Source organism: Rhinatrema bivittatum, chromosome 19 (genome assembly GCF_901001135.1).
Source record: "Rhinatrema bivittatum chromosome 19, aRhiBiv1.1, whole genome shotgun sequence".
NCBI classification, from domain to species: Eukaryota; Metazoa; Chordata; class Amphibia; order Gymnophiona; family Rhinatrematidae; genus Rhinatrema; species Rhinatrema bivittatum.
Window position 1 is genome coordinate 44,517,441 of NC_042633.1, and position 24,229 is coordinate 44,541,669.

Consider the following 24,229-nt stretch of genomic DNA (forward strand, 5'->3'; position numbering starts at 1 on the left):
CTATGCAAACTGTGCACTGGTATGTGAAGGATCGCTAGCAGTGCTTAACACAGCGTGAGCCCAGCCACGAGTTAAGCTCAGGAATGGTTATCCCCAGCACCCAGCAAATAGCTCTCAAAGTTCAGCAATAAAGGCCGATACACAACTGACAATCGCTTCAGTGTCTGTCTCCATTCTCCAGGGGTGTGTGTGTGTGTGTGTGTGTGTCTTTCTCCTCCAGATGTCGTGTGTGTGAGTGTGCAGCCTATGGCTCCCAGTTTTCATATAAATATATATATATATATATATATATATATATATATATATATATATATATTTTTTTTTTATTTATTTATTTAACTTCTTTTACTATACCGATACTCAAGACCAGGTCTTATCGTACCGGTTTACAATAGAACAGGGGGAATATATTTTATTTTATTTTTTTAATGTGTGTGTGTGTCTGTCTGTCTGTCTCCATTCTCCAGATGTGTGTATGTGTCTTTCTCCTCCAGATGTGATGTGTGTGTGTGCAGCCTATGGCTCTCAGTGTTCCTATATAGATATATATATATATATATATATATATATATATATATATATATATATCTCAATACTCTGTTTATTGTTTAATGTAACGCCTTACCGGCGACAGTTGTGTTATATGGAAACCGACTTGATTCGATATATTTATCGAGAATGTCGGTATATAAAAACCCTAAATAAATATATATATATATATATATTTATGTGTGTGTGTGTGTGTGTCTTTCTGTCTGTCTCTCTCCATTCTCCAGATGTGTGTATGTGTCTTTCTCCTCCAGATGTGATGTGTGTGTGTGTGCAGCCTATGGCTCTCAGTGTTCCTATATGTATATATATGTGTCTGTCTGTCTGTCTCCATTCTCCAGGTGTGTGTGTCTCTTTCTCCAGATGTGATGTGTGTGTGTGCATCCTATGACTCTCAGTTTTCCTATATGTAAATATATATATATATATATATGTGTGTGTGTGTGTCTGTCTGTCTCCTTCTCCAGTTGAGTGTCTGTGTGTGTCTGTCTCCATTCTCCAGATGTGTGTGTGTGTCTTTCTCCTCCAGATGTGGTGTGTGTGTGTGTGTGTGTGTTTGTGCATCCTATGACTCTCAGTTTTCCTATATGTAAATATATATATATATATGTGTGTGTGTGTGTCTGTCTGTCTCCTTCTCCAGTTGAGTGTCTGTGTGTGTCTGTCTCCATTCTCCAGATGTGTGTGTGTGTCTTTCTCCTCCAGATGTGGTGTGTGTGTGTGTGTGTGCATCCTATGACTCTCAGTTTTCCTATATGTAAATATATATATATATATATATATATATATATATATATATATATATATGTGTGTGTGTGTGTCTGTCTGTCTCCATTCTCCAGGTGTGTGTCCCTCCGTGTGTCTGTCTCCATTCTCCAGGTGTCTGCGTTTGCCTGCCATGATGTTTGTGTCTCTCTCCCTCTATTTTCCTTTCCGTGCCGCTGTCTCTCTCTTTGGAACAAGGCTGCTGGGGTAGTTGGACGGAAAGTCGCTCGGGAAGTCCCTCTGCCGCATGACAGGACTTCCTGCCACTGCTTCATAAAGCGAGAGAGCAGCAGCCCTGCGGGCACAGACCCAGCCGACGGGGCAGCTGCAGGCGCCTTCCCTCCCTGAAAGCAGATTGCTTGCCCTTTAGCCTGTATCATGACCCTGTGCAGCCCCTCTGCTGTGCGGGATCCCGAGAGCCTGACCGACCCCCGGCACAGCTGCAGCAGACTCCACCTGGCCGTCTTCCTGCCCCTGGCCTTGCTGGCCCTGGCCGTGGCCGCCCTGGGGACTTTCGTGCTCCTCAACTGGCCCTGCGAGGGCAGAGAGGTGAGTGGCACTCGGCAGCCGATGGGGGGGAGGGGAGGGGAGGGGAGGGGACGAAGGTGGGGTCTAGGCTGCTTCCGAGCCGGTGCAGGGTCAAGCATCACACAGGGCATCCGGATCTGCACTGAAACCACTTTCAAGAACATTAGCAGAAAATAAAAGGAGAACCCTTGATAACTAGGTCTGTCCCCAAGATCCAGAAAGAGAGCCCCTGGGTGTTCCTCCTTCCCTACGTCTCTCTCTCCCCCCTCCCAGGACTGCAGGAAAGCTGCTGCCCAGGTAATACCGAGGTGAATCCGGAGCATCGGCAGTAAATCTGTATTATAGACGGGGCCAGGTTTAAGGGGCTCCAGGACCTTACTCTCACCCAGCCTGGCACTCCTTATGTCCTTATTTACAGGATGAGGGCTCCATGGACCTTACTCTCACCCAGCCTGGCACTCCTCATGTCCTTATTTACAGGATGAGGGCTCCATGGACCTTACTCTCACCCAGCCTGGCACTGCTCATGTCCTTATGTACAGGATGAGGGGCCCCATGGACCTTACTCTCACCCAGCCTGGCACTGCTCATGTCCTTATGTACAGGATGAGTGCTCCATGGACCTTACTCTCACCCAGCCTGGCACTCCTTATGTCCTTATGTACAGGATGAGGGGCTCCATGGACCTTACTCTCACCCAGCCTGGCACTGCTCATGTCCTTATGTACAGGATGAGGGCTCCATGGATCTTACTCTCACCCAGCCTGGCACTGCTCATGTCCTTATGTACAGGATGAGGGCTCCATGGACCTTACTCTCACCCAGCCTGGCACTCCTCATGTCCTTATGTACAGGGTGAGGGCTCCATGGACCTTACTCTCACCCAGCCTGGCACTCCTCATGTCCTTATGTACAGGATGAGTGCTCCATGGACCTTACTCTCACCCAGCCTGGCACTCCTTATGTCCTTATGTACAGGATGAGGGCTCCAGGACCTTACTCTCACCCAGCCTGGCACTCCTTATGTCCTTATTTACAGGATGAGGGCTCCATGGATCTTACTCTCACCCAGCCTGGCACTCCTTATGTCCTTATTTACAGGATGAGTGCTCCATGGACCTTACTCTCACCCAGCCTGGCACTCCTTATGTCCTTATGTACAGGATGAGGGCTCCATGGACCTTACTCTCACCCAGCCTGGCACTGCTCATGTCCTTATTTACAGGATGACTGCTCCATGGACCTTACTCTCACCCAGCCTGGCACTCCTTATGTCCTTATGTACAGGATGAGGGCTCCATGGACCTTACTCTCACCCAGCCTGGCACTCCTTATGTCCTTATGTACAGGATGAGTGCTCCATGGACCTTACTCTCACCCAGCCTGGCACTCCTTATGTCCTTATGTACAGGATGAGGGGCTCCATGGACCTTACTCTCACCCAGCCTGGCACTGCTCATGTCCTTATTTACAGGATGAGTGCTCCATGAACCTTACTCTCACCCAGCCTGGCACTCCTCATGTCCTTATTTACAGGGTGAGGGCTCCATGGATCTTACTCTCACCCAGCCTGGCACTCCTCATGTCCTTATGTACAGGATGAGTGCTCCATGGACCTTACTCTCACCCAGCCTGGCACTCCTTATGTCCTTATTTACAGGATGAGTGCTCCATGGACCTTACTCTCACCCAGCCTGGCACTCCTTATGTCCTTATGTACAGGATGAGGGCTCCATGGACCTTACTCTCACCCAGCCTGGCACTGCTCATGTCCTTATTTACAGGATGAGTGCTCCATGGACCTTACTCTCACCCAGCCTGGCACTCCTTATGTCCTTATGTACAGGATGAGGGCTCCATGGACCTTACTCTCACCCAGCCTGGCACTCCTTATGTCCTTATGTACAGGATGAGTGCTCCATGGACCTTACTCTCACCCAGCCTGGCACTCCTTATGTCCTTATGTACAGGATGAGGGGCTCCATGGACCTTACTCTCACCCAGCCTGGCACTGCTCATGTCCTTATTTACAGGATGAGTGCTCCATGAACCTTACTCTCACCCAGCCTGGCACTGCTCATGTCCTTATTTACAGGATGAGGGCTCCATGGACCTTACTCTCACCCAGCCTGGCACTCCTTATGTCCTTATGTACAGGATGAGTGCTCCATGGACCTTACTCTCACCCAGCCTGGCACTCCTTATGTCCTTATTTACAGGATGAGTGCTCCATGGACCTTACTCTCACCCAGCCTGGCACTCCTTATGTCCTTATGTACAGGATGAGGGCTCCATGGACCTTACTCTCACCCAGCCTGGCACTCCTTATGTCCTTATGTACAGGATGAGGGCTCCATGGACCTTACTCTCACCCAGCCTGGCACTCCTTATGTCCTTATGTACAGGATGAGGGGCTCCATGGACCTTACTCTCACCCAGCCTGGCACTGCTCATGTCCTTATTTACAGGATGAGTGCTCCATGGACCTTACTCTCACCCAGCCTGGCACTGCTCATGTCCTTATTTACAGGATGAGGGCTCCATGGACCTTACTCTCACCCAGCCTGGCACTCCTTATGTCCTTATGTACAGGATGAGTGCTCCATGGACCTTACTCTCACCCAGCCTGGCACTGCTCATGTCCTTATGTACAGGATGAGGGGCCCCATGGACCTTACTCTCACCCAGCCTGGCACTGCTCATGTCCTTATGTACAGGATGAGGGGCCCCATGGACCTTACTCTCACCCAGCCTGGCACTGCTCATGTCCTTATGTACAGGATGAAGGGCTCCATGGACCTTACTCTCACCCAGCCTGGCACTCCTCATGTCCTTATGTACAGGATGAGGGGCCCCATGGACCTTACTCTCACCCAGCCTGGCACTCCTTATGTCCTTATGTACAGGATGAGGGCTCCATGGACCTTACTCTCACCCAGCCTGGCACTCCTCATGTCCTTATGTACAGGATGAGGGGCTCCATGGACCTTACTCTCACCCAGCCTGGCACTCCTCATGTCCTTATGTACAGGATGAGGAGCTCCAGGACCTTACTCTCACCCAGCCTGGCACTCCTCATGTCCTTATGTACAGGATGAGGAGCTCCATGGACCTTACTCTCACCCAGCCTGGCACTCCTCATGTCCTTATGTACAGGGTGAGGGCTCCATGGATCTTACTCTCACCCAGCCTGGCACTCCTTATGTCCTTATGTACAGGATGAGGGCTCCATGGACCTTACTCTCACCCAGCCTGGCACTCCTTATGTCCTTATGTACAGGATGAGGGCTCCATGGACCTTACTCTCACCCAGCCTGGCACTCCTCATGTCCTTATGTACAGGATGAGGGCTCCATGGACCTTACTCTCACCCAGCCTGGCACTCCTCATGTCCTTATGTACAGGATGAGGGCTCCATGGACCTTACTCTCACCCAGCCTGGCACTCCTCATGTCCTTATGTACAGGATGAGGGCTCCATGCACCTTACTCTCACCCAGCCTGGCACTCCTCATGTCCTTATGTACAGGATGAGGGCTCCATGGACCTTACTCTCACCCAGCCTGGCACTCCTCATGTCCTTATGTACAGGATGAGGGCTCCATGGACCTTACTCTCACCCAGCCTGGGACTCCTTATGTCCTTATGTACAGGATGAGGGCTCCATGGACCTTACTCTCACCCAGCCTGGCACTCCTCATGTCCTTATGTACAGGATGAGGGCTCCATGGACCTTACTCTCACCCAGCCTGGCACTCCTCATGTCCTTATGTACAGGATGAGGGCTCCATGGACCTTACTCTCACCCAGCCTGGCACTCCTTATGTCCTTATGTACAGGATGAGAGGCTCCATAGACCTTACTCTCACCCAGCCTGGCACTCCTTATGTCCTTATGTACAGGATGAGGGCTCTATGGACCTTACTCTCACCCAGCCTGGCACTCCTCATGTCCTTATGTACAGGGTGAGGGGCTCCATGGACCTTACTCTCTCCCAGCCTGGCACTCCTTATGTCCTTATGTACAGGGTGAGGGGCTCCAGGACCTTACTCTCACCCAGCCTGGTACTCCTCATGTCCTTATGTACAGGGTGAGGGCTCCATGGACCTTACTCTCACCCAGCCTGGCACTCCTTATGTCCTTATGTACAGGACGAGGGGCCCCATGGACCTTACTCTCACCCAGCCTTGCACTCCTCATGTCCTTATGTACAGGATGAGGGCTCCATGGACCTTACTCTCACCCAGCCTGGCACTCCTTATGTCCTTATGTACAGGGTGAGGGCTCCATGGACCTTACTCTCACCCAGCCTGGCAATCCTCATGTCCTTATGTACAGGATGAGGGCTCCATGGACCTTACTCTCACCCAGCCTGGCACTCCTTATGTCCTTATGTACAGGATGAGGGCTCCATGGACCTTACTCTCACCCAGCCTGGCACTCCTTATGTCCTTATGTACAGGATGAGGGCTCCATGGACCTTACTCTCACCCAGCCTGGCACTCCTTATGTCCTTATGTACAGGATGAGGGCTCCATGGACCTTACTCTCACCCAGCCTGGCACTCCTTATTTACAGAGTGAGGGCTCCATGGACCTTACTCTCACCCAGCCTGGCACTCCTCATGTCCTTATGTACAGGATGAGGGGCTCCATGGACCTTACTCTCACCCAGCCTGGCACTCCTTATGTCTTTATGTACAGGGTGAGGGCTCCATGGACCTTACTCTCACCCAGCCTGGCACTCCTCATGTCCTTATGTACAGGATGAGGGGGTCGATGGGTCCTTGTTCTCACCCAGCCTGGCACTTCTTGTGTCTTTATTAGACAGATAATAAGGAAAGACCCTTCCCCTTCCCCTCCCCCCATGATGTTTGTCTTCCCTGGGATTTTATCTTCCTCATCTTTTGACAGAAAGCTGCAGAAAGAGGAGCGGTGGTGGGAACAGCCGGGACAGAGGCAACAGCGGGGGCTGCGTCAGCGGCCGCAGAAATAGCGGCCATCATGGGAACAGAAACAGCGTCTGCAGAAATAGCGAGCAGAGTGGCGGAGGCGGCAGCAGCAGTGGACGGGGCCCATCTAATAGCAGCAGATGGTAAGCTCGAGCCTTTGCTTAAAAATGGATAAAAATGTTCTTAATAAAAGAGTTCAGTAATCAGGAGAGCCTCAGGAAACAACTTCCCAGAGGGATCTCAACTTATGAATGTTTGGCTTTTTCAGTTTTTATTTGTTAACCTTTATTTCTGGGCTGAATGACTTCTGTTATCAAAGGGGTATTTTTACTAGCGGGACAGGAAGATTGAGATGTTAGAGACGGCTTTTTCATTGCGAGAGTTACAGAGCCCTGCTCAGCTAGGACTCTGCCCCCATGCACAGTGGCTTAAACCTTTGCTCTTGTTTTCCTCCACAGTGGACCTGAAGGAGACCATGGAGATGCGCTGGAGCCACATTCCCAACGTGGGACCCAGCTTCATTGGCCCAGACTTTGACTACGATCCTGATTCTGGCCGGCTGAAGGTGCACAGGAAGGGCTTGTACTACATCTACGCCCAGCTGAGTGTGGCATGTGTGATGTCCCCTTGCACCCAGGCTGGAACAGCCACTTTAACTCTGCAGCAGGGGACCCCAGGGAGCCCTGTACTGCAAATCCCACTGAAGCTGCCTAGCACCCAACCCTCCTCCGTCTTCATGGGCACCTTATTCTGCTTATCCCCGGGTGACCAGCTCCATGCCCAACTGAGCCTGCAGGGAGCCACCAACCACCAGCAACTGCAGCTCAGTCAGGACAACCTCAACTTCTTCGGACTCTTACGCATCAACACAGGGTGCAAGGAGTGACTGGGTCCCTTCTTCTGAGAGCCCAGCCAAGGACATGCATGGAGTGACTGGGTCCCTTTTCCAGAGCTGCCCTCATTGTGGATGGAGACTCCCCAAAAACTCCTGCAGCCAAAGCACTACAAAAGATGTTCACAGTCATTTTCCATTTACGCTCCTGGTGGATCAAATGCGGGATGAACTTTCACAGACTTATTATTTATATGTATTTAATTTAATTTATTTATTCCTTTGCATTATTTATTGTAAACCTGGGAAAGGTGCGCAGGAAATATTCAATCAAGCAGAAGGCAGTGGAGGCTGGGGCAAGCTTGAGGCGGCTTCAGCGATCTGGGGCTGCTGAGCTGCCCATTCGGAAGAGTGAAGCCCATGAGATGGAGGATTTCTGGGGGATTAATGTTGTATTATTGGAGATAATGTCCAGGGTTCTACCCTTTTCCTGACCGAGCAGGCACAGTCCTGACCTGGTTGAAGCCTGATATATCTCCAATGTCCGTGAGAAGCTCCAAGTGACCCAGCTTCTGGAAAGAGGCTTTCAGCCAATCCAGCAGTTTTGAACTATTCACCCCCCCATGCATTTTTTTGCTGATTTCAAATGGAAGAAGCAGTGCAAGATGTACAACCATCTGAGGGGCTACACGGTGATTCTGAGCTTCCTTTATGGGTCTATGAACCTAACATTTACAGATGCTGATGGTCATTTAGGGAGATTTTGTGCTGCTGTTTTTATTTATTTTCAGGTTAAATATTGTTACAAATGTTCCAGGTCTGAAGACTGCGAAGCACAGGGGAAGGAGAAGCCTTCCCGGGACCTTTGTCATAGGCTGTCCTTCCTCCTGAGGCTGGCATCATCCAGTCTTCCCTGTGATCATCCTGTCTGCATGAGATGCTGTTTAGTGATGTTCTGGACCTGCCTTATGTTCACGTTCTGGACTTGCCTTATGTTCTAGGTCTTACTGCAGGCCAAGACCACCTAACTGCGGGCCATGGGAACTGAATGGGGTGCATTTTCATTTTCTGTCCTCCTGTCTCACAGCTTTCTGGGAATTGGTTTATGAATTCCGTGAGAAAAGTGTGGGACAAGAGAGAAGCTTAGATGGGATTTCTAATCTGATGAGTTTTCCTGGGACTTGTTAAGTAGATGTGAAATATTACAGTCTACCGATGTATTTATGATTGCCTGGTGGAAGCACTGGGCTTTACCAGACTTTTATCTGGCATTGAGCTTTGATTTCCGTAGAGATCCTGTGTATCTGATGTTCAGAGATGCCTTCTCCCTCATGCTGTAGGTTTATGTATCCCCTCGATGGATATTAATTCTCTCCCCTCCTGTCCACATCCCGTGGACGTTGGTGGCAGTGTTTTGGCTGCACATCTCTCTAGAATATGGCACTCCCTAATGAATCACTTTCACAAGAAGAGGCCGAATCACAATAAAGAAAGTAAAAGTTTGGACTTAAAAGTGTGTGTGAATTTCTTTCCTGAGGGTGGACAAGTCAGCCTGTGATAAAGCGCAAAGCTTTCATTATTTATTGACAAGAAATGTTCTTTGCCTTTGGCAGTGAAGGTAACCAGTCACGTTTCTGCTCACCTTTCTTTCTGATCCAGGGAAAATAAAGGTAACAAATAAAAATAAAAAATATGTATATATATATATATATATAAGGTGATACTTTACATTGGACTAATTTAATTAATACATAATACTCAATGACTTTGTTCAGGAAAACCAGAGGTTAGATCATTTTCAAGTTGGCTTCCATAAGAGACTAAATACTGAAATGTTGTTATGATTTAATGTCGATGCATTTAGCAGAGGTTTTGATGGCGGACAAGATTTTGTCCCAGAACCTCCTGAATGCCTCTGCAGCCTTTGACACTCTACATCACATCATTCTATTGTACGAGCTGGGTGGGATCTCGGGCAATATAATTACGCTGGTTTACATCGTATTTTGCAGACAGAACCCGTACGTTTTCCATGGGCTCCGCTCATCCTTAATGGCACCCAATAACAACTGGTTCCCCCAGGGCTCAGCCTTATCAGCCATGGAGCTAATTTTCAAAGGAGTTACGCTCCTAAGTGTAACATACTATCATAGCAACGTTCGAAAGCCATTGACGTGCCTACATGAGTAAATCCTATGGACAATCCAATGGCATATATTGTAGCGATTTTCAAAACTCACTTGAGTAAACTGTAAATGTTTTTTTAAATCAGGCCCTGCGCTTTTTAACATCTATCTCCCCCCTGCAAGTTATTGCCTGGACTCTGTGCAGGATGCTGCATGTATGCGGATGATATGCGGTTTTTCATCCAGTAGCCTCCTCCCGGTCATGCACCCTTCGCTCACTAACTATCTGTCTTTCTGCCATCAAATAATGGATGGGACTTTAAATTTAAACAAGACGGAGGTCATGGTGCTGCGGAGGCAGGCTAGCTCCAGACAACATGGTGTTTCTCACATTCCATCCTTCTTCAGATTTGAAAATATTAATATTCCTGTGGCTGCCCAAGTAAAAAGCCTCAGTTTTGTCCTGGACAGGGAATTATCAATGTCAACGCCAATAGCAGCATTCATCAAATCAAGATATTATAAACTTCACCTTTCAAGGTCACTGAGAACTTTAAGACAATTGTACAAACAATGATCCTTCTTGTGTTCGATTATTTATTGTATTTAGTGGATTTATATTCTGCATGATCCAAGGTACTCGGCGGGTTACATGTACTGTAATGCACGTCGTACAGGCTTATCTGTCAATGCATTGCGAGTACTCCACTTGTTACAGAATTTCTGGACTTAATAAACACGCACATTGGTTACTCATCGAGATGAGAGTGAAATACAAAATAGCCTCTTGGGTGTTTAAAATGATCAGCATTGAGAATATCCCATGACTCAACTCCTTGTTTCATGTGTACAGCTGCTCCCGAACTATGGAATTCTTTGTCAGTTGAGTTGCAGCTAACGACCTGTGAAAAACTTTGTAAGAAGCAGTTGAAAGCTTTTCTGTTTTGGATAGATTTCCTCTAACAGGCGCCATGCATCTGTCATTCGTAAGTCTTAGTATTTACTGACTTGAGCGCCTTAATATCCGGGCTTTCACCGTGATCTATCCTTTTTTGACATTTAGTCTTCTTGACGTTCTTGTTTTGTTATTATTTTATTATGAATGTTTCATTGTTCACCGCTCTGGGATTCTGTGAAAAAGTGGAATACAAATATTTTAAATAAATAAGTAAAATACTCCCTTCCTCAGTTCACAATCCCAGTGAACATAAGACGACAATCACCAGGCAATGTAAGTGAACCATGAAAGCGATTCTAATGACAGCGTGAAGGGAAAGAGGATGTGGTGGGGTGGAGAGGGGAGGCGTGGGGAGAAGCAGTATGAGAACCTAAGAATTGCCAGGCTGGGTCAGAGCAAGCTCCACTATGCCTAGCATCCTGTCTCTGAAGGTGGCCAATTTGGGTCACAGGTACCTGGCAGATCCCATAAAATAGATCTATTTCCTGTTACTCACTCCCAGACTTTCTTTAGGCTACCTGGCTGATAATGTGTTACGGGCTTTTCCTCCTGGAAGTTCTCCAAACCTATTTTAAACCCCGCTTTACTCGTCATCTTGATCACACCCTAACCACGGTCCCTTGTCATAGTTGACTCGTCTATGTAACAGCACTAGTGTAATTTATTTTATTCTTGCCTGTGTTGCTGCATTTTGCAACCAATGCAGCAGGCACAGAACAATATTAGGAAGCCCCCCCAAAAAAGTGAATTCCCGTAGTCAAAGCTCGAGTAGAGCAATGATTGTAGCGCTGTTGTAAAATCCTCTTTCTTCGGAAACGGCTGAAGATGCCTAAGCATCCTGAGTTTGCTATATATGATATTAGACTGTATGATATTGGTATATATGATATTTTCCACTTCTTTTCAGATCATTCCTATTTGCGTTTTTGACCCCTGCTGCACACTGAGCGTAGGATTTCAATGTATTATCCACAGTGACTGTAAGGATCTTTTATTGAGTGGTGACTCCCAATACAGCACTCAGCACCGCGCATCTACAGTTGGGATTATTTTTCCCTATGTGCATTACTTTGCACTTTTAGAAAAATGGCGGAAGAAAAAGACCGGATGGCCTTATCTAGTCTGCCCATCCACCCAACTAATTTAGCTTTACAATTCCCATTACTCCCCCCGAGATCTCCTGTGATTATCCCATGGGTTCTTAAATTCAGATCCTGTCCTGGTCTCCACCACCTCTACTGGGAGGCCGTTCCATGCACCCACCAACCCTCTCTATTAAGAAATATTTCCTAAGATTACTCCCATTCCCTTTCACCATCCGAATGGCTCTGGGGAAACCAGGCTCAAACTCCAGATAGCCTGCCATATGATGATCCTCAGAGCACCTGCAAGGTTTTTCCGGCATTTTGGACAGGTTGGGAGGCAAAGGTATAGTTTGGAAACCTAGGAGAAGATGCAAGAGCTTTTTTTCCCCTATGTACATTGATGGTATATTATGGGATGGGAGGTCCTGAGGTCCTATAGCAAAGTCAGCAAGTAAATGTTGTGTCAAACATTGTCTGTGTTTGTCTATGAAGAGGAATTACTATGAACTGACCTGGACTGGATATATTGGCCTGTCCTAAGCTTTTCCCTAACCATGGGTGATATGTGTTACATTTATACCTGCAGTGCATCATATGGCAGGGAATGTTTTACACCAGCATTGACACACCAGTCCCAGTGTGATTGTACTACAGGGGCTTCTAACTGGACAAGTATCTAAGATCACTCATTTAGAGCATCTAGACACCTAATCTCTCTAACATTTCCTGATGAGGTAATTGAAATCTCCCATTATTACTGTGTTGCCAAATTTACTTGCCTTTCTAATTTTTGCTAGCATTTCACAAGTTTGTTTCTTCATCTTGGCCAAGTGGATGGCAGTGTGTGCCTACTGCTATACCCATACCTGTCAGACACGGGATTTCTATTCATAAGGATTCCATGCCGCACTGTGTTTCCTGCAAGACGTTTATCCAGCTTCACTCTATGCTATACCTTACATATAGTGAAACCCAACCACCAATTTGACCCTGGTTTTGCAGTGTCACATTCATTAGCCTCCTTCCACCATGTCTTGAGATCAGGTCAGGAATCGTGCAAGCACTGCAATGCACCTTGCTGGATGTCATCTGCAACAATAACCAGCACCGTCTCTGTACTATGGTTCTCCTAAACCCTGCCTGGCGCCAATCTAAATCATCAGCTTCTTCCACATATGAGGCTACCTGTTTAGCTACAGCTTTTCCAATAATGTTTTGCCAGAAAGGGAATATTCAATACTGGACAGAAACTGTGCATTGTGTGACATCCAAAGAAGATTTATTTAAAAGTGGAAACACAGTTGAACACTAAGGACAGGTGGTAATGCTCCCTCTTGCAAGGAAGAGTTCACAGTATGAACAAGCCAAAGCAGGATATTCTGAGGGACAGGGATCAAAAACACAACTTATAATCTTACTGTTAACCAGAATTACTTTTGTATTGCTTAAAATCTCAAAATGACCCACTTCACGATATCCTGTGCCACCAAGAAAACTCCTGCAGCTTCCCAGCACTTCCTTCGAAAACAGCCAAGCTCTTAATTTTGCATCCAAAGACAACTGTAAACAGGCAGCTGTGGCTAACCTAAAGGCTATGACACTATTTCCATCCTGCACCTCTGGGATACCCCTACCAAGCTGCTCTTATTACGCAAAAGGGACTGAACAATCTTATAATGTTCCCTTGTACTATTCTTAGTTCAATCAATTAATTCAGCCAACCAAAGACCTATAATGTGAGGGCGCATCAATAATTTGTAGCTTTGCACCATTTGATCCTCTCCCTTCGTCTCTGTCCTGCTTTCACTGCTTTGCTAGCACATTATGTCCACAGACCCAGGGACCCAAATGCTGGGGGTCTCTTCTGTTTGTGCACCCGAGGGACCCTGTTGTGACTGATGGGTGCAGGCCATTTTTTGGGTGGCAGAGCAAGATGTGGCACTCTCTGCCTTGGCGACGCGTTGAGTCTGTGTAGCAAAGCACAGGCTGGAGGAGGTGCGCTGGGCTCTTCTTTACCTCCTCGCATGGAGAGGCAGCATTGAGAGATCAGTGCTGGGAGGAGCCTCTACAGCTGCCAGCTTCCTCTCAGAAAACCCACATGCTGGAGCTGTTGAAAAAAACAGGTAAATGCACTTCTCACTCACCACCAGACCGCCTCGGATGCTGGGCTGCAAAGGTCTCAGAAGAATATGACACTGCTGGACAGCAAAGGACAGCCAGAGATTGTAAAAGCAGTGTCCACCCTGAAGAGGCTCACCTTCTGCCTTCTCTTCTGGGTCATCCTGCTCTCCGTGCTCCAGCTCATCACCTTCACTCTCCTCTTCACGCTCTTCTATCCAGGGCCCTCCCTGCCCAGCACTCCGGTGAGTTTACCGGGCTCTTTGCATTCTGGTTTGTCAATTCTTTGTACATCTTGTATTGTAAGCAATGGTAAACTGGATTCTCGGAAGCTTCTGCTGCAACTTTTATTAAACTGACAGGAGAATAATACAAAGAGGACATTTAGATAAGACTGGGCAGGCTCCATTCCTTGGCGAGCTGGCGTACAAATAGTCAGACTCTGCCGACTTATACATTCCAGGTGTGTTGATCCCTTCTATCTCACTGTATTATATGATACAGATGTGACTACTATCCCTTCTATCTCACTGTATTACATAGTGCAGGTGTGTTGATCCCTTCTATCTCACTGTATCACATGGTGCTGGTGTAGCTGTCCCTTCTATCTCACTGTATTATATGATACAGATGTGACTATCCCTTCTATCTCACTGTATCACATAGTGCAGGTGTGTTGATCCCTTCTATCTCACTGTATTATATGATACAGATGTGACTACTATCCCTTCTATCTCACTGTATTACATGGTACAGATGTAACTATCCCTTCTATCTCACTGTATTACATAGTGCAGGTGTGTTGATCCCTTCTATCTCACTGTATCACATGGTGCTGGTGTAGCTATCCCTTCTATCTCACTGTATTATATGATACAGATGTGACTATCCCTTCTATCTCACTGTATTACATGGTACAGGTGTAACTATCCCTTCTATCTCATTGTATTATATGATACAGATGTGACTATCCTTTCTATCGCATTTTATCACATGTTGCAAATGTGCCTATCCCTTCTATCTCACTGTATCACATGTTGCAAATGTGCCTATCCCTTCTATCTCACTGTATCACATGGTGCAAGTGTGCCTATCCCTTCTATCTCACTGTATCACATGGAGCAGGGAATAAAGACCATACCCAAGTGTGTTGATCTCTTCTATCTCACATATCTATATGTGATATATATGTGATATATTCTATATCACATATCATGTCTCCAACTCACCCATACTCAAGTAAGAGATCTGGGAGTAATTCTAGACAACCGCCTTAATCTAAAGACTATGATCAATTCGACTACCAAAGATTGTTTCCACAGACTACAGGTGTTGAGAAGACTCAAACCTCTCCTATATCTCCACGACTTTAGAACTGTTCTGCAATCCCTAATATTTTCAAAAATAGATTATTGCAGCGCTCTTCTCACTGGCCTACCCAGCTCAACCACCAAACCTCTTCAAATGATACAGAATGCTGCTGCCAGAATTTTAACCAGTACCAACCGAAGAGATCATATTACACCAATTCTCCGAAACCTTCACTGGTTACCAGTCTACTACAGAGTCCTTCACAAATCTCTCACCCTGATACACAAGTCCATCCATAACTATTTTCATCTTGACCTTGAATTTCCCCTCAAACTCCATACATCCAACAGACCGATTAGAGAAATCCACAAAGGAGAGTTACAACCCCCTCCAACCAAAACCATTCGCCTAGTTTCGACCAGGGTCCGAGCCTTTTCACTAGCAGGTCCAAACATTTGGAATAGCCTTCCTGCAGAACTCAGGTTGGAATCATGCCTACTAACTTTTAAAAAAAAACTTAAGACTTGGCTGTTCCGACTAGCCTTCTTGGATCCTTCAGACACACAATAATCTACCATCCTACTCACGAGCCATGGAACCATGCCTTCTTTGTGAGATGCCTCTTATCCAATACCTCCGCAATTAAACTATCTTATGACTTTTGATTTTAAGTTATGGCCCTACTCGGGCCTTTTTTACTCTATTTACTTCCAAAGCTGTAAAGCCTCCAAGTTTATAGTCCTTGTTCAATGTAACTTTCTTGCTCTCTTTCTGATTATAACTTATTGTTCTGTTTTTTGTTACAAGTTTCTATCCCTCGTTCGATGTAAACCGATCTGATATGGTATTCAACCATGAAGCTCGGTATAGAAAAAATGTGAAATAAATAAATAAATAAATAAATATCAAATAGTGCAGGTGTACTTATCTCTTCCTTCTCAATATATCGCAAGGTGCAAGTGTACCTATCCCTTCTATCTCACTGTATCACATGGAGCAGGGAATACTCAGGTGTGTCAATCTCTTCTATCTCACTATATCACATGATACAGGTGTGACTATCCCTTCTATCTCATTTTATCACATGGCGCAACTGTGCCTATCCCTTCTATCTCACTGTATCACATGGAGCAGGGAATACTCAGGTGTGTCAATCTCTTCTATCTCACTATATCACATGATACAGGTGTGACTATCCCTTCTATCTCATTTTATCACATGGCGCAACTGTGCCTATCCCTTCTATCTCACTGTATCAGATGGAATAGGGAATAAAGACCATGCCCAGGTGTGTCAATCTCTTCTATCTCACTGTATCACATGGTGCAGGGAATAAAGACCATCCCCAGTCATTTCTATCCCTTCTATCTCACTGTATCACATGGTGTGGTGAATAAAGACCATCCCCAGTCATTTCTATTCCTTCTATCTCACTGTATCACATGGAGCAGGGAATAAAGACCATCCCCAGTCATTTCTATCCCTTCTATCTCACTGTATCACATGGAGCAGGGAATAAAGACCATCCCCAGTCATTTCTATCCCTTCTATCTCACTGTATCACATGGTGCAGGGAATAAAGACCATTCCCTGGCATTTCTATCCCTTCTATCTCACTGTATCACACACTGCAGGGAATAAAGACCATCCGCAATCATTTCTATCCCACTGTATCACATGGTACAGGAAATAAAGACCATCCCCAGGCATTTCTATCCCTTCTATCTCACTGTATCACATGGTGCAGGTGTGACTATCCCTTCTGTCTCACTGTATCACATGGTGCAGGGAATAAAGATCATTCCCAGGCATTTCTATCCCTTCTGTCTCACTGTATCACATGGTGCAGGGAATAAAGAACATCCTAAGGCATTTCTATCCCTTCTATCTCACTGTATCACATGGTGCAGGGAATAAAGACCATTCCTAGGCATTTCTATCCCTTCTGTCTCACTGTATCACATGATGCAGGGAATGAAGACCATTCCCAGGCATTTCTATCCCTTCTATCTCACTGTATCTCATGGTGCAGAAAATAAAGACCATCCCCAGTCATTTCTATTCCTTCTATCTGACTGTATCACATGGTGCAGGGAATAAAGACCATCCTAAAGCATTTCTATCCCTTCTATCTCACTGTATCACATGGTGTAGGGAATAAAGACCATCCTAAGGCATTTCTATCCCTGCTATCTCACTGTATCACATGGTGCAGGTTCGACTATCCCTTCTATTTCACTGTATCAGATGGAATAGGGAATAAAGACCATCCCCAGGTGTTTCCACCCCTTCAATCTCACTTTATCTCACAGTGCAGAGAGAGGGAATAAAGACCATTTCATAGGTTGATCACTGTTTTTACTGATTGCGCAGACATTGTCACCTTCTGGCATGCTTCACTGTCAGTATAGACACATACATGGCAATGTAGGATTATTTTGGCAGTTTCTTTTATCTGAAGATGTTTCAGATAGAAGACCAAAATAGAGGGGTAGGAGGATATTTGTTCAGATGAAACCATCAAGCCTTGGAATGAGACATCTGACGTGGGCTTTTCTCACTATGATGAGGAACATGTCAGTGTATCCTGTGCTCACCAAATGTTAACTTTACATCTACATCCTGCTCCCTCCCTCGCACTGCAATGACATTCACTAACAGAATTTCACAATAATTCTGAGGCTTCTCTGTACTGTATTAATCAAACACATGCACACTCACTGCCACCAACACACACACACATGCATGAATGCACAAACACGCACATGTGCATTATACACTCGCATGCACAGATATGCACACACACATACACCCTTGCAGACACATACACTCACACATGTATGTGTACACACATATACATATACACACGTACACATGCACACACATGCATACAGTCACAGCTCTAAGGAACATATCAATATATCTTCAGTACTCACCAAACAATGCAAATATTAACTTTTTCTCTATATTCTGCTCCCTTCCCCAAGCTGCACTGGCATACACTAACAGAATTGCACATTAATCCTGAAACTTCTCTGTACTGTATTAATCACACACATTCACACTCACTGCCACCAACACACACATACACATGCATGCATGTACACACACACACATATATACTCACAGGCAACTAAACACATATAAACAAGCATGAATGCACACACACACACACATGCACATTACACACTCGCATGCATAGATACACATGTGCACACACACATACATACACACACACACACACACATACATACACACTTGCATGCACATACACATGCACTCACTGTTCTGAGGAACATGTCAGTGTATCTTCATTGTATACCAAATATTACATTTTTCTCTGTTTTCTGCTCCCTTCCTGCTCTGCAGTGATGTACACTGATGGAATTACACATTTATCCTAAGACTCTTTAACTCTTACTGTATTAATCACATACACTCATATTCACTGCCACCAACACACACACATACACTCACTCAGACCCATGCTCTTATTCACTACCTCCACACACTCACTGCCACCAACACTGCCACACATATGCACACATACACACACACACACGGATTTTCATACTCACTCAAAATGAAAAAACTAAGGTTATAATAGTTGACAAACCATCAAACTATCAACTACCGAGACCTTCATATGTTCGAGCAGCTCTTAGGTCTGTTGCTATACATTCTGGTCAGCACACGTTTTGCATTGCAGGAACTACCAGCACTTAAAGTTGCTCAAAATTATAATCATTGGTCTCACTTTAAATTTTCTAAGCATATTTTCAATTGCATATAAAAATAATTTAATTAAAATCAAAGCAAGACACTTCTTAGTTTAGAGTGAACCATCCCATTAATCTTTTGATTTTGGTTTTTTCCATCACCACTGTAAGAAGAGAACATAAAGAACATAAAATATGTCATACTGGATCAGACCAAGGGTCCATAAAGCCCAGTATCCTATTTCCAACAGTGATCAATCCAAGTCACAAGCACCTCACAAATACCAAACATTAAATAGATCTCATGCTACTATTCCTTACTTATGAATAGCAGTTTATGGATTTTTCCTCTAGGAACTTATCCAAATCTTTTTAAACCCAGTTACACTAACTGCTGTAACCACATCCCCTGGCAATGAATTCCAGAGCTTAACTATGTGCTGAGTGAAAAAGAATTTTCTTCAATATGTTTTAAATGAGCTACTTGCTAACTTCATGGAGTGCACCCTGGTCCTTCTATTATCTGAGAGAGTAAATAACTGATTTACATTAACTTGTTCAAGTCCTTGCATGATTTTTTAGATTTCTATCGTATCTCCCCTCAGCCGTCTCTCCTCCAAGCTGAACAGCCCTAACCTCTTTAGTCTTTCCTCATAGGGGAGCTGTTCTATTCCCTTTATCATTTTGGTAGCCCTTCTCTGTACCTTCTCCATTGCAATTATATCTTTTTTGAGATGCGGCGACCAGAATTGTACACAGTATTCAAGGTGCGGTCTCACCATGGAGCGATACAGAGGCATTATGACATTTTCCGTTTTATTCACCATTCCCTTTCTAATAATTCCCAACATTCTGTTTGCTTTTTTGACTGCCGCAGCACACTGAACCGACGATTTCAATGTGTTATCCACTATGACACCTAGATCTTTTTCCTGGGTGGTAGCTCCTAATATGGAACCTAACATTGTGTAACTACAGCAAGGGTTATTTTTCCCTATATGCATCACCTTGCACTTGTCCACATTAAATTTCATCTGCCATTTGGATGCCCAATCTTCCAGTCTTGCAAGGTCCTCCTGTAATGTATCACAATCCGCTTGTGATTTAAATACTGTGAATAATTTTGTATCGTCTGAAAATTTGATAACCTCACTCATCATATTCCTTTCCAGATCATTTATAAATATATTGAAAAGCACCGGTCCAAGTACAGATCCCTGAGGCACTCCACTGTTTACCCTTTTCCACTGAGAAAATTGACCATTTAATCCTACTCTCTGTTTCCTGTCTTTTAACCAGTTTGCAATCCACGAAAGGACATCGCCTCCTATCCCATGACTTTTTAGTTTTCTTAGAAGCCTCTCATGAGGAACTTTGTCAAACGCCTTCTGAAAATCCAAGTATACTACATCTACCGGTTCACCTTTATCCACATGTTTATTAACCCCTTCATAAAAGTGAAGCAGATTTGTGAGGCAAGACTTCCCTTGGGTAAATCCGTGCCCTTTCATACTCACTGCCACAATACTCACTCACAGCCACTTCCACAACACACACTCACTGCCACCAACCTACACACATATTCATACTCACTGCCACTAATACTCACAGCCACTTCCACAACACACACTCACTGCCACCAACTTACACACATATTCATACTCACTGCCACTACATGAACGATCCTACATAATTTCCACTCCCTCACGATCTATGTAACATTTTACTGTTACTGTTACATACTTCTGTTACTGATAACCCTATATCAAATGTTATTTATTGTTTATTACTATCATTATTACAGTTTTTATTCATGTTACTGTTATTCTTTCACGTTACTGTTTCTAATCATTCCCTGTACCTAACAAAAGGAAATGCTTGACTTCCTGCACCATTAAGTTATATGTAAACCGATGTGATATGTAAATCGAACACCGGTACATAAAAATAAATAAATAGAATAAATAGTGAATTTTTCCCAAATCCCTCCTCTCCCCCCAGAGTAACTGAGTGGATTCTTGCACTCGTGAGTTTCCTTGCTTTACGCATGGTGCACACTGCTGCTAGTGGATGGGTCACTGAGGTGAAGGCAAGACAGAAAGGGGACGAATGTGTGAGCACCTGCTCCGAGACAGGGAATTGCACTGTCTTCTCATCACTAATATTTCCACTTCTTTCTGATGTGCAGGAACGTTCTGGACCCTTGGCACATCTCATTTCCAAGAGCTCAGGTAAGTATCTGACTTATAGTCCCGGGAAGGGCAACGCCTCCCAGCAGGGATACAATACATCACAGCATGGTGTCAGCAGGTAAAGAGCTCCAATACTGTAGTGGGAAAGGCCACTGTGCCAGGTGACACAGACTTTGAAATGGCTTCCAAAAACCAAATGAAATCAGGAAATCCACTTCCCATTGATCTTAACCTGGACATGTTGGTCTTGACCTGCCCGTGTACTGAAGTTTCTTGGCAGACTCTGACATGTCCCCTTACCTAAAAACCAGTGTAGCATGTTAGAGGTTGCCCAGCTGAGTAGAAAGCACAACAGCCTAATATCATGGTCAATCGAATACAAATCAAAGTGCTTCTTTTCCATGTGTGGCTGTCCTCCTGGCTTTGTAGCAGGAGCCATGCTCTTCCTGTTCAGCACAGCTAGCTCTTAGGATTCTCAGTGACCGGGGACTTTTCTGAGCTCAGGGATGATGGAGACATTCCCACCAGCGGCACTGACATTTTTCCTGTGTTTCAGAGAACAATAAAGCAGAGACTGTGAGCTGGCAGGTGAAAGGCCGGGCGTTCTCCCTGCAGCCCGACCTGCTGAGATCAGACCACCTGGAGATTCCCTGGGATGGGATTTATTACATTTACGCTCAAGTGAGTCTGCACGAGAACTGCACCTTGGTCAGACAAGCCACCGTGACGCTATTGGTTAAACATGAAGGAAGAGGCAGTGACCTCACTGCCTTACTAAGGAAGGACATCTCCTGCTGCAGAGCAGGGAATCCCAGCTCCCACTACACTGCTGGACAGTTTCGCCTCTCCAAAGGTGACAGCGTCTTCGTCAGGTGTCAGCCACCTCTGCTACTCAATCCAGATCCACAAGAAACCTACTTCGGGGCCTTCCTAATGCTGAAAGCCTGAACATTAAGAAGAACGTTTCAGGGCCAAAAGCTATTCAATTTCTGTGCCTCCGAGTTGCAAAAGAAAATAAACTACGTAATTTATCTTTTTGTAAAGAGAAACCCTTAAGATATTGGTAACTACACTTGTTAATGTCTTCCCCCGCCCTACCTCCGTAGGGGGCACAAGGCTATGGATTAGGGAGAGCGAGGAGGCGACAAACATATGGATGAGAATAGGATGTGCAGGTAGAGCGAAGGGGATTCTGGATAATGTCTGTGCAAGGGCAATAATCAAAGCCATTTCCACCATGTTCTACTCGTGGACCTTGGCTATTTGATTATTGTCCACTCTCAATGTGGGTAAAGTTATGTGCGATGTTCAATAATGCATGCAATTTTATGTGCATTCTTTATAGCAGCTCCTGAGGGTGGGGCAGATATTCAAAGTTGGCCATGTAAGTAACTTAGCCAGTTAGAACTTATCTGGCTAAGTTACGATGTATGTTGATCAGTGGCCAGCAAAGCCACTAAATACGTGTATATATATATATGCACACTTAGCCAGATAAGTCTTCACAGCTACATTTAGACCTGCTCTATGGGGTGTCTAAACTTACACGGATACTTATAAGTTATATGGGTAACTAGCTCCACCCTTATATGGCTAAAGATTACATGCACAGAAGTAGGTGTGCACTGGCCAGATCAGGGGAGGAGCACGTAAGCCATATAAGGGACTTATATAGTTAAGCGGCAGCCGCTGAATGTAGGTGCATGTTCAGTGCCCGCTTAAATAGCACTGAACGCACTTTGAATATCGGGCCCCACTTGTTGTTTTTGCTGGAAAAAGTGCCTGTACATTTTTCATGGCCATTAATCAAAGCAAAACCAGCCATATAGTGTGCACCAACGCAGGCGGTTTTGAGTATTGCCTCCTACATATGCATGTCACACTCATGCCCTCAGTCAGTGCTGCCTTAAAATATGTCTCTGTGTTCTCGCTCAGTTTTGGAGCATATTTATTTGTACATTAATAAACTTATTTAGATATTAACTCTCAGCAAATGTGAGTTTATAAATCTCTTGGGGTTATCCCTCCAGAGAAAGTTGGCATTGACTTCTTTCTGATTATTAATTAGCTCATCACATCTGATGGAACTGGAAAACTGTGTAACAGACCCAATCATTCAGCAAGCCAGTCACTACAGAGTGAGGTTACTGTAACCTTGTGAGGTTTAAAAGAATGAGACCCATATGGTCTGCTGAAATAATGCCTAGATAAGGATTCTTAGGATTGGGTCATTCTTACATAGGGGTGAAAGATGAGAGACAGTAAGAACAGAGCCAGGGAAGGTAACATTATCTGGAGTAAGAGAAAGTTGGGATGTCTGAAGAGCAGATCTTGTTTCCTGGAACAGTGCTGGTGCTGGCAGAATTTCCTGCCTGGAACTTAAATGGTAGTGGTAAAGTCTGGTTCTTGGCATGGAGCTATCATTGACTTTGTTTGGTCCATGGCATGGTTCTATCAATGGCTGAGTCTGGACCTTGGCATGGTACTATCATTGTTCTTTGTTTGGTCCTTGTCATGGTGCTATCATTGGCTGAGTCTAGTCCTTGGCTCAGTGTGATCATTGGCTGAGTCCAGTCCTAGGGTTGCTATCATTGGTTGAGCATGGTCATTGGCATGATAAATGAAACGCCTATTATCACTGCTTAGATGCTCTATATTTATATGCTCTATCTATATTTATATTTGCTACCTGTTCTCATTCACATCCACCATTGGTTTGTTTTTGTTTTTAAAGACTTGTTCTATTTATAATGTTATTTGTTATCTGACAACCTGCTTTATTGTAACATCACTGACATGATTGTTTCTACTTATAAGATTTGTTTTACTTTTAATATTATTTGTTATCTGACGATTTGTTTCAATGTAACGCCACAGATGCGATTGTTCAGTTTCAATGGAAACCGATATGATTTGATATCTTCTTTCAAGAATGTCGGTATATAAAAATTCTAAATAAATAAATAAATAAATGATGTTATCATTGACTTTATTTGGTCCTTGATTCGGGGCTATGTATGGTCCCTGGCAGAGTGCTATCATTGGCTTTGTCTGATCTCTAGCATGGTGCTATCATTGGCTAAGTCTGATCTCTAG

The 24,229-nt window shown here is 44.9% G+C and overlaps 2 protein-coding genes across 2 annotated transcripts; both read left to right on the forward strand.

The window, feature by feature from the left end:
- The first annotated feature begins 1,596 nt into the window (after positions 1-1,596).
- LOC115081007 lies at positions 1,597-9,131 on the forward strand. Its single transcript, XM_029585513.1, has 3 exons — positions 1,597-1,863; positions 6,755-6,935; positions 7,251-9,131. The coding sequence occupies exons 1-3, from the start codon at positions 1,693-1,695 to the stop codon at positions 7,676-7,678; spliced, it is 780 nt and encodes a 259-aa protein (XP_029441373.1). The 5' UTR covers positions 1,597-1,692; the 3' UTR covers positions 7,679-9,131.
- A 4,812-nt stretch (positions 9,132-13,943) lies between these two features.
- On the forward strand, positions 13,944-23,966 carry LOC115081220 (tumor necrosis factor ligand superfamily member 11-like). The gene is made up of 3 exons (XM_029585755.1): positions 13,944-14,156; positions 21,130-21,172; positions 21,690-23,966. The coding sequence occupies exons 1-3, from the start codon at positions 13,983-13,985 to the stop codon at positions 22,079-22,081; spliced, it is 609 nt and encodes a 202-aa protein (XP_029441615.1). The 5' UTR covers positions 13,944-13,982; the 3' UTR covers positions 22,082-23,966.
- Positions 23,967-24,229: the final 263 nt, after the last annotated feature.